At 40.6% G+C, this 16,486-nt stretch overlaps 1 protein-coding gene across 1 annotated transcript in view; it reads left to right on the top strand.

The window, feature by feature from the left end:
* The window catches only part of cntn3a.2 (contactin 3a, tandem duplicate 2), a 42,656-nt gene extending 28,064 nt beyond the window's left edge, over positions 1-14,592 (top strand). The window contains exons 16-23 of the mRNA XM_063464683.1: positions 1,703-1,852; positions 1,956-2,026; positions 2,665-2,899; positions 3,383-3,492; positions 4,931-5,117; positions 8,217-8,329; positions 8,457-8,625; positions 9,478-14,592. Coding sequence (XP_063320753.1) covers positions 1,703-1,852; positions 1,956-2,026; positions 2,665-2,899; positions 3,383-3,492; positions 4,931-5,117; positions 8,217-8,329; positions 8,457-8,625; positions 9,478-9,575 — 1,133 coding nt within the window. The 3' untranslated portion in view covers positions 9,576-14,592. The remainder of the gene's footprint in view (positions 1-1,702; positions 1,853-1,955; positions 2,027-2,664; positions 2,900-3,382; positions 3,493-4,930; positions 5,118-8,216; positions 8,330-8,456; positions 8,626-9,477) is intronic.
* The last annotated feature ends 1,894 nt before the right edge of the window (positions 14,593-16,486 follow it).

Here is a 16,486-nt window from a genome sequence, read left to right as displayed (position 1 = left end):
AAACATGAAGCAATAATTTTGATTAAAATGCAACTGAGATGCACAAAACGAAAGGTTTATTCATTCAAGTAATTAATCATTAAGGTATAAACTCAATGCATTGCAATCAAGTAAATTTCATTTGACCAGATTCCATTAAATGAAACATTTTACATTGTACTTATGTGGGAAAACTTAAACATAGGTGCATATGCTCTCATTTTTTATTCTTCTTATAAATGTGAGTTTGTATGAAAAAGGCAAATACCAGGCTTTTTCTGCATTCTTAGTGATCTGGGTCCAGTTGTCTAGAAAAGGTTGAATGCATATACTGCAGTTGTTTTTATTAGTTTACTTAAAAAGGGTAAGGCTTATAATAATAAACAGTATAAATAATAACAGTTATAATAACAATAAATCAGCTGGGGTGAGCATAAAGGCAGATTTTTACCAGTCATGGCAGATGGCCGGCCCTTCCTGAGCCTGGGTTGGTTGGAGGTTTCTTCCTGTTAAAAGGGAGTTCTTCCTTCCCACTGTCAACTAGTGCTTGCTCATAGGGGATTGTCGGATGTGTGAGGCTTTTTTGAGGCAATTGAGTTTAACTTAAAAGTATATTGTGCAGATTTTATGTAAAAAGGTTTTTACAAAATTCAAAATAGAAGTTTGACCTAAATGAGAAAGTATGAGTTGCTTCACGGTAAAATTCCTGTAATCAAATTTTTACAAATCCTGCAACTGTTTGTAACAAAACAGGGGCATGATGAATTGACGTGATGAGGTCAAATGCTGATCACAGAACTTTCTGAGCACTACAGAGCTCGTTTTGGTTTTCTGGACTGCACCTGTTTTGGTTCCCTCTTATTGGTTTTATCCAATCTCATTATGGCTAAAACAGTCCTGTAATTTAAGTAAAAACGGTGTAAAGGCTGCATTTCACAGAAAAACAAACAAACAACTGCTTTGTTAATGCGGTGGGGGAAAAAAATCACATCTAAAAAGCTTAGATGTTTCCCTCTGGAATTAGCTGAGAGCAAAGCAAAGCTAAAAGGAGAGAAAACACTGGAGATCAACACAACTGAGAAATCACTTATGATATCTAACATTGGCCTGTATGTGCTGGAGTTGTACATTGGCAGCTGTTTGCTGACAACCTGCCCATATAATCGTATAATGCATTTGAGAAGCTGCGTCAGGCTGGCGACCTCTCCAGGGTGTACCCCGCCTCTCGCCCTAGCGTAGCTCAGATAGGCTCCAGACCCCTCCCCAACCCGTGAGCCTCACAAGGATAAGAGGAAGAGAATGAATGGATAGATGGACATTTGAGAACACCACAAGGAGTCATCTTTTTCACTGTAGCTGTTTGTGCTGTACCAAAGTAGCGAACAAATGTCATTGCACGTTTCAAGCCAATGGCTGTAGGTTTTTTATTGGCATTTCATTGGATCCCTCAGTGTTACTATCAAGGAAGACGCCGCTGTACACAGCAGGGCTGACAGTTAAACCACTTACTGTCCTTTGTTCTTTGAAATCCGCTATCCTCCAGCCACCTTCTACAGTCATGACTCAAAACCAGCTTGCATTCAACACTTTATTGACCAGTCTACGCTGCTTAAATAGTGTATGTGTGCATAATTGTTCTCTTGCTTTAGTTGTAGCTGTTCACTTGTATACATGTAGGCTCTTGCAAAGACCTTCCGTCTGCAATGTTTTCTTTTATTCTTAGTCCCGGAGATAATCGATGGGAACACACTGACAGCCACCGTGGTGGACCTCAATGCCTGGGTTGAATATGACTTTCGGGTACTGGCAAAAAACAGCGTTGGTGTCGGAGAACCCAGCCCAGTGTCCGTGAAGACCAGGACAGAGGATGCAGGTACAGCGTATTGATTTCCCTTTTTGTGCTGTAACTTGCCTTTATGCGGCTTTATATATATGTGTTTTTATACTGAAATGTGATCATGGTCTGTGTTTTGTAGTTCCAGATGCAGTGCCAGGTGATGTGGGTGGAGGTGGTGGAAGCAGATATGAACTGGTTATCACGTGGGAGGTAAATCATCAGTCTTATGCTCTAGTCTGTTATTCAAAGTGCCCGGAGTCAGTGTCGTTTTCATCTTGAACGAGGTTCTAAATATTCCTCGCTAAACCAAAGCACCTGCTCTGTTTTGCTTGTGGGTGTCATAAATTTGGGGTCAATGGGAGTCTGTCGTCGCTGTAATTTCTCAAATTGCTTGCATGTAAGGCAGCGGCAGCGTATACAACAGAGAAGTAAATCTGACAGATATTCTCATTTGTGAGTCTCGGATCTGTGATGAATTACTGTTCAGACTAATCTACAATGCTCAAATATAGCAGTAAGGAGTCGAATAGAAGAATAACAGTGCTGGCATTGTACAAGTCATTACTTTCTATGTTATCTCATCATTGGAGTTTTCCCATTTCATTATATACAGAATAACTTTTCATTTTAAAAGCTGCACGGATGCTCGGTAATGAGCGCAGGTTTTTAAAATGGCATTTTTACTGCTCCTTTTATTTCATCAGGTGGGTCGCAAAAGCAATTTGTGGGTCATGCACTTTTTTTGACATTATGAGAGACGGTGGTGACTGCGTGAGCCCGGCGGTGGTGTGAACGTGAGTGGTTTGTATATGTTTTAATATCACTATAGTTTTGTGTTTCACTCTCAGCCTGTTCCCGAAGAACTACAGAATGGTGAGAGCTTTGGTTACATCATCGCTTTCCGCGCCTTCGGAGAAGCTAGCTGGACTCACGTGGCCACCTCCGCCCCTGGCGCGTCGCGCTACGTGTACCGCAACGACAGCATCGCGCCCTTTTCTCCGTTTCACGTTAAGGTTGGCACTTACAACAGCAAAGGACAGGGTCCCTTCAGCCCCGTGGTCACCATCTACTCTGCGGAGACAGGTAACAGGGTGGACGTGAGTGGAATCTGAGCAAAGCCCCCAAAGTAGATTTTTTTGTTTTTTATTGGATTGGATTAAAAGTGCTCGGTAGATAAAAACACACGCAGCAAAATAAATCTGCAGAAATATCTTTATATGAACGAGGTACAAAATCATGGGAACACATTTATGTACGAACCAGCAGATTGCCTCCAAATATCACCGCTGTATTAAAATGCTGCGCCACAGTAAAAACTGGTTGGCATTTAGATCTGTGCTACCTCTCAGTATGCTGAAGGGTGTGGGGTGGAGGGGTGGGGGTGTCTCTGTGTGTAGTGTAGTGTTAGTCAATTTACCAGCAGCACCTGTGTGTGATGATTCATCTGAGTAGAGATCAAAAGAATGCGCACAGTTATAAATGTAAAAATTGAAGAGATTTGTTCTGCTCGTTTCTGTGCTTTTGGAAGACGGCGGCACAGCTCAGTCTCCCGTTGTCTGTTTTCAGAGCCAAGTGAGAAGCCAGCGGGAGTTAGGGCCAGAAGTGTCTCAGCCTCTGAGATTGAGGTGAATTGGCAGGCTCTCTCCTTCATCCCTGAAAGGGTTCTGGGCTATGAGGTACATTTTACTCTTTTAAATGGAAATAGAAATCACACACACATTCTCACAAGCAACACGATTCAAATGCTCACCATCAACCCCTGTTGTACCTCAAAACCATCACTTCCAAACTCTGCGTCGCCATGGAAATGGCTGTTTCACTTGGCCGACTGTTATTGCCAAAATTATACAGTTCTTTGTGGCAACACGACAGGAAAACATGTCAAAGCGTTTTCAAGAGAACAAAAGAAAATTGCCTGGCCACATGCCTTTTCATGTTGCTGTCATTCATGGGATATCATGATAGCAATATCGGGCCTCGTGTCACGGCACTGGGAAATGCTACACTGGAAATGCATGGAGCACAGCACAGCACAGCAGCAACACGGGTCTAGATGTGGTGTGTTTTTACTTTCCTCTGAGTAAAACATTAAACTGTTACACTTCAAACCAGGAACTGCTGATTTCATCCCGTCTTACCTTTAAAAACTAGGACACCCTGATTGCCTCGTCCACATACCTCTGATGGAATAATCAGGATGATCAAAGAGCTTTAATGAAAGATGTTGTTATTCTTTTGCTCAATAAAGTCAAAGTTGTTTCCATAACTCCATCTGCGAAAGTAGATTTCTTTTTTTACTCTTTTTTTTTTTTTTTTTTGCTGTTTATATCTGAGCTGCTTCTATGATATTAGACACTGAATAATGATGACGGAAAAGTGAATGACTGCTAAAAAAGGATTTCATTTGGGATCATTTATTTCCAGGCTAATGGTTTGGATAATAACAAAAATCTCTTACGTTTATTTTAAATACATTTTGCTGGCACTCGATCTGTAGCATAACTGTTTAAAAGCCATTTTTAATCAGGCAGCGTTCCATTAAAGAAAAAAATATTGCCACATTACAAAGCCATGAGGTATTGTTGAAACAATTAGATAGTCAAGCAACAATCAAAAGAATTGATTGGCAATTTAATATCAATGAATAGTTTCAGTCATTAAGTACAGAGGCTTTATAGTTCCCTGCTCCACACTTGGGAGTATTTGCTGCTTTTCTCTTTTTGGTGTTTGCTGGAAAAACACTTTTACACTGAATATTTTTATTATTTTTTGGCAATTAATATATGTTAATTAATCAGTGAGGGGACTAATCATTCATCTATGTTCGAATGTATGTACATTTTAAACCGTTTCTAGGAGCTGTAAGGATTTGTAATGTGAGATATCAAATATCCAGCTGGAAAGGTAAAAGAAAACTGTGATCTTTCTTCAGAGAATACAATCAAAGCCTTTTATTTAAAATTATGACAGTTCTTTCAAGACATCAAATGTAGCGTATTTACAAGCATCCTTTTATGCCACATGGGCTAGAAAGCACATAAAGTACAGATGTACACATTTTGCTCCAATCCAAAGCCTTCTATCCCGAATGACGTGCTCTCTTTCTGAAAATAGGTGGCTTACTGGGAAGATGACACTAAACCAGAGACCATGGGGAAAGTTAGAGTGCCTTGGAACCAAACCTCGGCCACAGTGAGTGGCTTGGCAGGAAATACACAGTATTTCCTAACAGTCAGCGCCTTCAATACAGCAGGCACTAGCCCATTCCTCCCTGCAATCAATGTCACCACAAAAAAGCCACGTAAGTTGCGGCACACAATACTGCTGCTCAAGGGTTTGATTTTTGTGACTACACTGCTTAGAATTCAGAGGTGGAAACGTTTAGTGGTTTAATTGAAGTCTATTCTTAGCTTTTCCAATAATGCTGGGGAAATCTAGCATGTGTTGAAACGTGTCCGCATCCTCAGAAGTCACACAAGTCCAGTAACGCAGTGCAGCGTTACAAAAACAGAATGCATGTAAAGGATAACTATGCAAATATAAAAGGCTAAATCTGAGAGATTGTATTGTTGTGAAAAAATATGGTCTTTTTCACAGGAACACGTGCCAAAAAAGTTAGATCAAAAAAATATAAAAGGAAAGTCCCAGAGAGGATGTAAAGATAGGGAGGGTTTTATCACTCCGTGTAAAATTGTAAAGCCTTTGGGGATTTCATCATCGACGGGACAAAATATTAAAAGATTAAGAGAACCCAGAGAAATCTTTGTGTGCAGGGGAAGAGGGCTGAAAACCAGTTTGGATAGCACCATGCTCTGCAGGCCCTCGGGTATCACTGCATTCAAAATAGACATGGTTCTTCACTGCATGCAAAAAATGCATGTCCACGTACATAGCGTGAGTAGCTTGTACTTCTCTATGAGCACCTAAATTCATCATGTAAATATTCCAGATTTAGCCACATAGACTCGTTTTAATCTGTAGTCCCTCCCAGGTTGATGGCATATTTTATCACATAGCAAACAATCGAGGCGCAGAGCTGTCGAGCAGCTGATTTCTATTTAATGCAAAAAATATAAAAAACATATCTTTCTTAAGACTGCCGTCTCCCTTTATTCCCAAATGCTTGCAAAGTGTTGTTAAAAGGAGATGTAGTGGCAAACGTTGCCCTGTTGCGAATCTTTAAAAACACATTAAATTCATAATGATCGCATATTATTCAAAAACAGTAAGGCATCTCATTTACCACATTTGACATAGTAGTTTCAATTTAAAGCAGAATATGAAGATTTGTTGAGCAGTGGTTAGAGACGTCCTGGAACACAGACTAGCAACAGTTCATGTAACAAACACAGAGTCTTCATCTCAGTGCCGACAATTTCAAGTCAGCAGCAGGAGGCAGATTAGCGTGCTTAACCCGAATAAAGCTGTTTTATACACCATTAGTTTGCTTTGTACAAGAGCTGAAGCAGGTCTGATTTAATGCCCTGTGAGCAAAAGTTGCCTCCAAAAAACCCCCCGAAGGAATAGCCAACATGGTTTTGTTAGCCTTTAGCTTAGTCATCAGCCTGACCCGCTTATATCTTTTCTGCTTCCAAGCACACTGCTTCCTCTTGACTCTATGCAACCGGACCTTGATCTGTCAGTCCCTTGACGAGGGCCTTGTGTCCTCAGTAGTCACAATCTGCAGGGCTTTGCCTTTATTATCCTTGGCAACTTGCATTTCCCAGGAGGTGTTACCCTCTCACTGAATTTACTAACTGCCAAAATGGGCATTGTAGTCGGGGAGTGGGGATTAAACAGATGCCACCTGCCATTTAACAGATCAGTGTAGCATCAAAATGATTTTGAAGCTGCAAAGCAATTCACCTTAAAGTGAACTGGTTCCATTCTGCTTTTATCCACACTTTATTTGTACTTCCAAACTGGGCAAAGATTAGTGTCATATAATAATAGTATTTAATTCAATCTTTTTAAAGTTGTGTTATCCTTTAAGTGAAATAAAATCTTTCTTGTTCAATCTCACCAAGTTGGGGTGCTGTTTAAAATGCAAATAAAAGCAGAATGCAATGGTTAGCTAATTCCAATAAACTCATATTTAGTACACAGCAGAACATAGAAGTCATATCAAAAGTTTAAAATGAAAAAATATTAGCTCATTTTGAATTTGACAGCAGAAATAAGTCTCAAAAAAGTTGTGACAGGGCCATGTTTACTACTGTGTAGCATCCTGTCTTCTTTTAACAACAGTCCATAAATGTCTGGGAACTGAGGAGAGAAGCTGCTGGACTGATGTTGTCCTATTCTTGTCTGATATAAGATTCGAGGCGCTCAGCACTTCTGGGTCTTCTTTGTCGCATATTTCATTTCAGGTTGTACCAGATGTTTTCACTTGGCAGGTCAGTTCAGCACCCAGATTCTCCTACTGCAATGCCATGTTGTTGGAATAGTATACTAAAACACGTACTGTAGCTCCAGATGCTCTGAAAACTGTACATGCCTTTTAGCATTGATGGTGCCTTTCCAGATGAACAAGCTGACAATTCCATGGGCACCAAACGCAGCCCCATACCATCACTGATCATCCCTCTCCTTTTTAATCTGGGGGCGTAGTGTCCATGTTTTGCAGAAAGATTTTCGGATTTCAGTTTGTCTCACCACAGAACAGTTTTCCAGGGAAGATGCTTCTGGATCGTGTTCACATACAGCTTCTTTGCATGATAAAGCTTTAACCTGCACAGCGAACTGTGCTCACAGACAATTTCTGGAAGTGTTCCTGAGCCCATGCTGTGATTTCCATGACTAAATCATGCCTGATTTTAGTGCAGCGTTGCCTGAGGGAGCGAAGATCACATGCATGCAGTGTTGATTTTTGTCCTTATCCTTTGCACACAGAGATTTCTTCAGATTCCCCGAATCTTTCATGACACCATGTACCGCAGATGATGAGATTTTCAAAGTCCTAACAATTTGACAAACATCATTCTGAAATTGTTCCACAATTTGCAGACACACGTTTTTTTCCAGATTAATGAACCTCTGTCTATCTTTACTTTAGAGGAGCTCTGCCTCTTTAAGATGCTCCTTTTATACCCAGTCATGTCACTGAACTGTTGCTCATAAACCTGTTTAGCCGTTTCTTTTTAATATCACTTACTTTCCCAACTTTGATGTGATGTGTTGTTGCCATCAAATTCAAAATGAGCTATTATATTTTATGAAATATTAAAATGTCTCAGTTTAATTATCTGTTATGTTTGCCTTGTTTTATTGTGAATACACTATTGGTTTTTATTTATATTTTACACAGTGTCCCAAATTTTTGAAATTGGGATTATACACCAATGTGACACTAATGTTTCTGCACTGATATAAAATTGTTAATAATTTTTATATCACGCAGCACCTTCCCAGCCGCCAATGAATGTGGGATGGAACCTAATGGGCTCTCAGCTGTCTGTGTACTGGGAACCCGTGGTGGCAATGGAATCAGAATCAGAAGTTTTGGGCTATCAAGTGAGTTTTACTTTCTCAGTTGCTTTCATGGGAACTTGGTACACTGGGTAACCACGAAGCTTATGCGTTTGAAGTTGTCATGGTGTTAGAAAACATATTTACAACCTTGTTTGTGGTCCCCTTTCAGCTGTCATACCATAGGCAGCGACACAAAGAGGTAATCACACTCACAACGGTCAATGCAACAGCAGAGCTGACCCTCCCTGAGGACGATGAGGAGTACATCATCTTTGTGCAGACACTGAGTGAAGGAGGACTAGGGCCGGCATCAGATCCCATACGAATCCACCAGCTAAGTAAGCTCGGTGTTCATGTTTTGTGAAGTTGCAGCGGTTAAATGGTCAAAAACGGAAGGCTGAAGAATAATTTGAGTTTTCCTCATGCCCTTCCCTTTAAAATATGCTGGTCTCATACTCCAGAGGAACATAGACAAATGCCAAAATTTGACATATGAATTCACTGGGACCTTTTTCTTTCTTTTTTGTAAACAAAGTCACTTAACACTGTCAATCTGACAGGGACATTTTGTCCTCCCCTGACCCACCCTTACACAAGGCCCCAGCCCACCCCCGCTGCGCTCTTCTGCGCTTATAGTTTGCTGAAATATGCAACACAATCCATCTCTGTCACAGACTCGCTTTGGCTAGATGCTATTGGTGTCCTGTGGGACTCCAGTGGGGGCTGTTCCCCTGCCCTAAATGCTACTTTGCATTGTTGAACTTTTGTGTCGTATCCCTGAAAACAGCAGTTCAAAGAGGTAAAATTCAACATGGGTTTTTTTTGTTAAATGGGCTCATCATTCCCAGAGAAGCAGGAAACGCGCTGTCTGGCAGAGTCATTTTTATCAAGTATATTATGTAGTGAGAAAGCAGCGATATAAGCAAACTGCATCAGTGTTCTGGGTCCTTTACACTCACTTCCTCTAATACATTTTTTACCCATGCACTTAAAAGCCAGCACACAAATGAGTTTGCACCACATTTTAAGTAACCCCATGAAACATCAGCATGCATATTTTATGTTTTGACAACCTAAGCGTGTTATTCTCAGCAGCTGACAGAGCAGAGAATTGAAACTTTGGGTTAGAAATGTGTATTTCAGACGGATGTCAGCCACGGTGCTTTTACCTTGTTTTTCTTGTATCCCAGGTATGAGCGCCCGTGGCTCCAGAGCCTGGAGTGTGGAGATCTCCCCCCTCTCCCTGTTCCTCACCATCGCAATATCCTCATTCAGGTCATCGTTGTGACACAAACAGACTCTGCTCTGTTTTTCAGCATTCACTATTGGCTCTTGTTTTGTTTTGTTTTCTTTAATTTGTGAAAGTGGTCAAGGTTTTTTTTTTTCTTGCATTTTTTTAAGGTACCGCATTTTTTTTTCCAGTGTTATTTTGCAAGTATGCAGCAGCACAAGAGAAGAGTGTGCTGTCAGACACTTAATTAACAGTAAACGCTTGCTTTTTTTCTTCTTACATAAGTCTGTTTTGACACTTTTGCTGGTTGGGAACAATGCTCCATTTCAACTCTTTTTTGACTCTAGAATGATACAGATGCCTTACTTCCATTCATGTGCCAAAGTAGTTTCAGCCTTCTCGTTGTTATTGCTAAGATAGCTACATGCTTTCCTCAACATTTTATTCCTCACTTTTCTTATCACGAAGGTCTCAGTGAACCTTGCAGAAAGCCCTGCAGAGAAGTTTATGATTGTTTGTTTGTTTCCTTGTATTTCTGAGTTTTCAGTTCTCCTCTCCAAAATCAGAAAGTAGGGACATGTTCATTCACCTGCGCCCGTGCCTTGGAGATTCTTGTATCGGCGTCACTTTTAGACACTGGTTAGTGGTACTTAGCGTTTCAGAACATACTGCAGCCATCTCCATCTTTACGTGATCCTTTAAAAGTCGGTTGTGTCCCAGATGAAACTCATAAAACACCTCATAGTGCCGTTGTCCTCCATTTACCTTTTATCTTTTGATTGTGCGGAGCTGAATGTACCATGAAAGCTCCTAAAAGTTTTAATGCCTCACGCTAGTTATAGTCTGCCGAATGATGGATTTGACTTTGCTCTGCGTTCACAAATTTTACATTTGCTTGTATACAGCAGTACCGGCAGAGGTGTGTAACTGCCAGTGTAATTCCTTTTTTTCCAGCACCAGTGCTTCAGCGAACTTAAACAGCAGTCATTGAAGTCATTTATCAAAGAATAATGACAAATGTTCACCGGCTTCAGCTTCTCAGATGTGAGACTTTGTTGTTTAAGATGTAAAACACAGCAAGGTGTACCTTTTATTACATTTCCCTCCACAGTATTCAACTTTGAATGGGATTGCAATGATCTGCCAACAAACCACTATATGAAATCAAAATTAGAGGGTGATCTAGTTACTTTTGTATCGATTTTCTAATCTCACTTTCCTGTTTTCACATTAATTTTTTGAAATATGCAGTATTTCCTTTATCTCGCTAGGCTAAAGGTTTTGCCTGGACCCTGTACTACAAAGTGAGTTAAGCATACTGAGGGGTTATCAACTTGATAGGTCAACCCAGGGTTTAACCTGCACGTTCTCGCAAAATGATCTGCGCGTTCTCTGGCACTGGCAGCATTTGACCAATCACAGAGAAAAGAAGATAAAACTATGCAATTGGAAAAGAAAAGAAAATGAAGTCTGAAACCAACACAGTTGCTGCAGCATGAGGAAAAGCGCTGTACAGTAGTTTAGTATTAAAAGCGCTGTATGAAAGCGTGAGCGTTTAGCCTGTTTGAAGCCAGGACTGAAAAAATGCCCACTGCGTAACTTTACTGAATTATCGATATCACAGCTCTATCATTAAAACACAGGAGAATCTGATGGATTATAATCGAATATTCCCTTTAATTAATGTTTAAAAGACAGTTTTAGGTTTTATTCTTTCTGCTGCAGTCCTGGTGGTGTTTAACGGTCTGAGAGTTAAGAAGAAATATAAAAAATAGTCAAGTAGCTCCTCTGTTTTAGGATTTTAGGATCACATATTAACACTTTCAGAACAATAAAATTGACCCTCCTGTTATCCACAGATGTGAGGGATGTTCCAGGAATCATGATGCTGTTTTTGGAGAATTGATCAATCAGTAGGAGGTGACTTCATACCTGTTGGTTGCTAAAATGGAACAAAAGCCTCTTTAGCTTCACAGCATGAGTTACTATGACGATAAAAAGCGAACCACCTTCACAGTACAGAAAACCCAGGGTTAACCTGAAGTTACCTGGATAGAAATCCTCTCCTTTGTAGTACAGGCCGCTGGTTACTGACCTTTGAGAGCATGGAGCAAAGCAAAATGTCATTGAGTCTAATGTCACATTCAAATGGATATTTCCACGGTTGGTTAAAAGAGAAGACTGATACCACTCTCATGTTAGCACATTGACAATGGGACCAGTGCGTAAGCATAGCTTAGCCAACCGTCAGCTTGGCTTTGTCCAGTATTCACAGCCAGCACCTCTGAAGCTTACTTATTTGTTTACTTCATCAGACGGGGCACGTCAGGTAGTCGGAACAAACAAATTTCTCTATCTGACTAAACTGACAATATCAACAATCACTTCACACCCACTTCACACTGTGATTTGCCAGCCGTGTGGAGGTGAGAAAGTAAGCTGGGTTTGAACTTCTCTGTCGCGTTTTTTATTTGTTAAACACCTGGTTTTTACACGGAAACATTACCAGTACTTTCAGTTAAAGACTCAAAGTCTCTCTTGGACAATTATTGCATTTTACACCTCACTCCGGTGTCAAAGACAAATTCTTATGCTTCCGACATGGTTGAATTTGCTCTTTCCTAACAGAGCCTGGCACTGGTTCTGTTGTTAATGCACGCACAAGGGTGGTATAGCATCTCTATGATAGGGTTATATAGGTAAGGTAATACAGTTTAAAGAAATGACACAAATAATCTGAGCTAAGGAGTCTCTTTGCTTGTTTGGAAGATTTCAGCTGCATTTCTCTCCTCATGTCGACTGAAAGCTCCATGAGTGAAGCTTATTTTGTCAAACCAGTTTAATGCTGATGAGCTCATTTATAATAAAGCAGCTGCCTGGTTACCAGACGCGAAGACACACCTAGTAGCCAATCAGAATCCAGAACTCTCATGTCTTTAATGTATGGCATGAAAAAGAAAATCCAATATGTTTGAGCTTTGAAACAAACAAAATGAGCAATCTTTGGATGTTGCCTCGAGCTCTGGGTAAGAGGGATATACATTGTTCACAGTTTTCTGAGTGATTAATGGGAAATACAACTGACTGATTAATCAATAGCGAAAATAATCATTAGTTGCAGCCCCAGTCTACATCCATCTGGGACCACACAGCCAGTGCCAGTCAGCGTATATTCACAGCCATTGCAGTCGGGACGAGAGGTTTAAAGCGCTGCCAATTGTGCCAGTCTGATCATTGAAATCTAGCCACCAGCTTAGACATTATTTGGCTAAATGTGTGGTCAGCTGTGTTTTTAATACTCTGTGAATCTGTCCTTTGTTGTCAGTCGTATTGGTTGTTTGTTTTTTTTAATGTGGTCCGTGTTGTCATTGTTTATTTATGTATTTCAGCGAAACCCCGCAGCTCAGGTATTCAGACCTGCTTCACTTCATCTTTCAATAGCTCTGAGATGGCAGAAGCGGATAGATCTGAAATGTGTCAGCACAGGACACAGGGGTCTATTTAACAGTCTGACTTGATGAACGGAAAGCCTGATGTGTGCCAAGATTTAACAGACATTAAAACATCTTAATAAATTAGAGCAGCCCTGCGGGGTTTCTGTGGGGAAAGGGCATAGGAGTAATGGTACTAATGACACTCACAGAAGGCGAATATATCAGGATTTAGGGAAGACTAAATCAGGACAATCTCATCAAGACGACACGATGAAAAGTGCGTGCGTAAATGTGTACGAGCATGATTGTGCACGGTTATTACCTTAGTCTGCCACATCATGGACAAGTGCTTTCAGACAACCATTTATCTATTTGGAGGGGGGAGGAGGGTTAAACTCATTTCTTGTGCTATGGTTCAAAGCTTTGTGCGACTGAAGCATTGCGGACATTGAACGAGAGCAAAACAAGGTCAATGTGGGAGGTAGAGATTTTTAAAAAGTGAGTTTGACTCAGGGAGGAGTTGAAATGTCTTTCCAATTAACGCAGATTCCCGGAGCGAAGGAATAAGTAAGATTTAAAAAACAGAAAGGGACCTAAATCCAAGGGCACATCAGGTGCATGTTGCAGGTAAAGCTCACATTAAATGTAAAGGTTTACTTCCCCGATGAGTGTTGAAGCTGTCTTTGAGTCCTGTTTCGTTGTTTTCGTGGCTCTACGTGTGGTTAATCTGTATACATTCTTTCATCGCAGAATGACATTGTTAGACTAACAGATGTTTACACAGGAAATGCATTATTCTGGCTAATTTATTGATTATATGAACTGAAAAAAAAAGAACTTGTGTCTTTGGGTACATAGAAGCATTGCCAACCTCTGTTTTGTAACGTATCAGTACTGTGGAGATGTTTTGAGTTTGACTTTGATCTTCTTCTTCTTTTTTTTAATGTTTGATATGGTTACTGATTGGGTTTTTTTTCCCTAAAGATTCTGCACAAAGGTCAAGTGTTGTTTTTAACAGAACAATTAAGAGCCAGAGATTTTTAAATCAAAAGTTGGTGCGCTGAGATCTCCCTTGCCTTCATAAATGATGCTGTACATAGTGTATGTATTTCGTTTGGCTTTTTTAGCAACGTCCCCGCCCTCCCCCAACCGGGAAACCAAACAGTGCTGCTTCCAATTGTAATTCTCAGTCAAACCCTGAATCTGAAAAATACATGAGCAGAGAGTAACATTTCCTAGCAGCTGCTATCACACACAGCCTTTTGGTGCAGTGACACAAACACCTACCTGTTACAAGGTAGCCGGCCAGTGCACAGTGGATAATACGAGTGGTATTATTTACGAGTACTTTTTGTCTTTTTATACTAATACAGCTTTACGATTTTCAGAAAAGGCAAATTTGATCCTAAAACAAGTACGAGTAGTTTCATTGGATTTATAAGTGCGTACAGACTTTACGATTACAGCTCTGGGTTACAACGCTTGGCCTTTCTGTCGTGACTCCTCAATATGTTCATGTCGAGGTGATCTCCGTGAGATCGTGGCAGCAGCGTTTTCACATTGAAAAGTCATCAGCTGATCTTGATATGCTGAAGCTGTGCATGTATGATATCGTTTGGTGCATTTGTGTTTTCTAAATGAGGGAGTTAATAAAAACAATTCATTGAGGGTTCCTGTCTTGGATTTTTTTTTTTTCTTCTTTTTTTTCTGAATTATATGTGTGCTGCTGTCATTTTCAGCATCAGCAGTTTTAGTGTGTTTTACTGCAGGAAGACTTTGAGTGGTGCCTTGGGGCACCGTCAAAGCTATAAAATGCATAATATTATGAAAAAGCGTATAAATGGAAGTAAATGTCAGCGTTAATGTCCTTTTCGGTGGCTAAAGAACACATCTAAAGGGGTTTTTTTGTTGTTTTTTTGCTGCATATACTAATTGTATTCTTACACTGTAATAAGGATTGCCCTCACAGATATCAAATGCTTTGAATACTAACGTCACACGCCGTATCAAAAAAATACACAGTCTACAGCACACATCAAGCAGATGGCTTTTTTACTGTAGCCTTCACAAAGAGTACTGCCGAATTTCTTCTGGATTATTAGAGCATGTATTTGCTGAACTTCAGATACCTTCCACTAAAACAACAGAATGACAGGGAAAGCTGCTGTGAAATATTGATTGAGCCCAGTGTTGCAGAGATGCTTTTAAGATAATAAGAGGGAGAGGACCCTGTGAAGAGATCAATATGAAGGGGAAGTGAAGAAAAGATAGGTTTCTCCCTACATACCACAGATCATCCGTAATGAGCTAGTGTGTCAATACTTTGGCCGGGGCTCCTCGCATACCACTGGCCACTAAAGAGCACCAGGCCACTGTAACTTGTCTGCAATTAGTGGAATTTTACACCAGACTAAGGGGAATGTATTTATGTCCGATTAGTATACTCATGGTGGTCACCTTAGCTCGAAAACTGCAAAGTGCTTCGTATTCAAATATCCCTTAGAGAGATATTGGCTGAGACATGATTGGTGTATATTGCCTCCCAATGCAGCAGATGCTGTGGCACGGTTGCTACGGATTGCAAATGTCAATACTGCCCCCTAATGGTCCCACCATCCCAGTGCATCTCTCCAGGGTGAGGCAGTAAACTGGACATGAGGCAGTGCCTGCAGTATGACTGCACCGAACAGGTACACTGAGAACCAGAGACGGAACAGGCAGTCATATTCTGATTCATACCCAATGTTGAGTCGGTTCACAGTTTTAGAGGTAGAGGTTAACCTAGAAAATCAGTAGAATAATCCTTTAATTGTCCCACAAGGGGAAATTTGGGTGTAACAGCAGCAAGAAAGACACATATACAAACAAACAGTACACAAGACACAGAACAGAAAGATACACAATTTTTACATATATGTACATAATTTTTACATATTTAAAGTATTATTGAAATAGAATTTAAGTGAAGGTTATATCACAACACCAGTGTCTTCAAGGGGCTTCATATTGTAAGGTAAAGAGCCTACAGTAACAGACGACCCCCTATGTTAAAGCACTTGGTGACAGTGGGAAGGAAAAACTCCCTTTCAACAGAAAGAAACCAGCAGCAAAACCAGGCTCAGGGAGAGGCAATCATGGGGGTGATGGGAGGAAGACAGTTCAGTTTAATTTAATTCATACAGTGCCAAATCACAATAACAGTCTCATTAAGGCTCTTTATATTGTAAGATGATGACCCTACAATAATAGAGCGAAAATCCCCAAAACAAACAATCCTTTGTGAGCAAGCACTTGGCAACAGTGGGGAGGAAAAACCACCTTTTAACAAGACGAAACCTCTGGCAGAATCAGGCTCGGGTAGGGGCAGACATCTACCACGATTTGTTTGGGGTGATGGGAGGAAGTCAGGAGAAAAGAGGAGGAGAGCCAGACATTATTAATAGCTGTGGTGTGGTGTATAAACACAGAGTGTGAAAATAGATGAATGAAAAAGAAACGCTTCCCAGTGCATCACGGGAAGCCCCCAGCAGTCTA

This window comes from Pelmatolapia mariae, linkage group LG20, assembly GCF_036321145.2.
Source record: "Pelmatolapia mariae isolate MD_Pm_ZW linkage group LG20, Pm_UMD_F_2, whole genome shotgun sequence".
NCBI classification, from domain to species: domain Eukaryota; kingdom Metazoa; phylum Chordata; class Actinopteri; order Cichliformes; family Cichlidae; genus Pelmatolapia; species Pelmatolapia mariae.
Note: the sequence above shows the minus strand (reverse complement) of the source record. Positions and strands in the feature narration are given on the sequence as shown.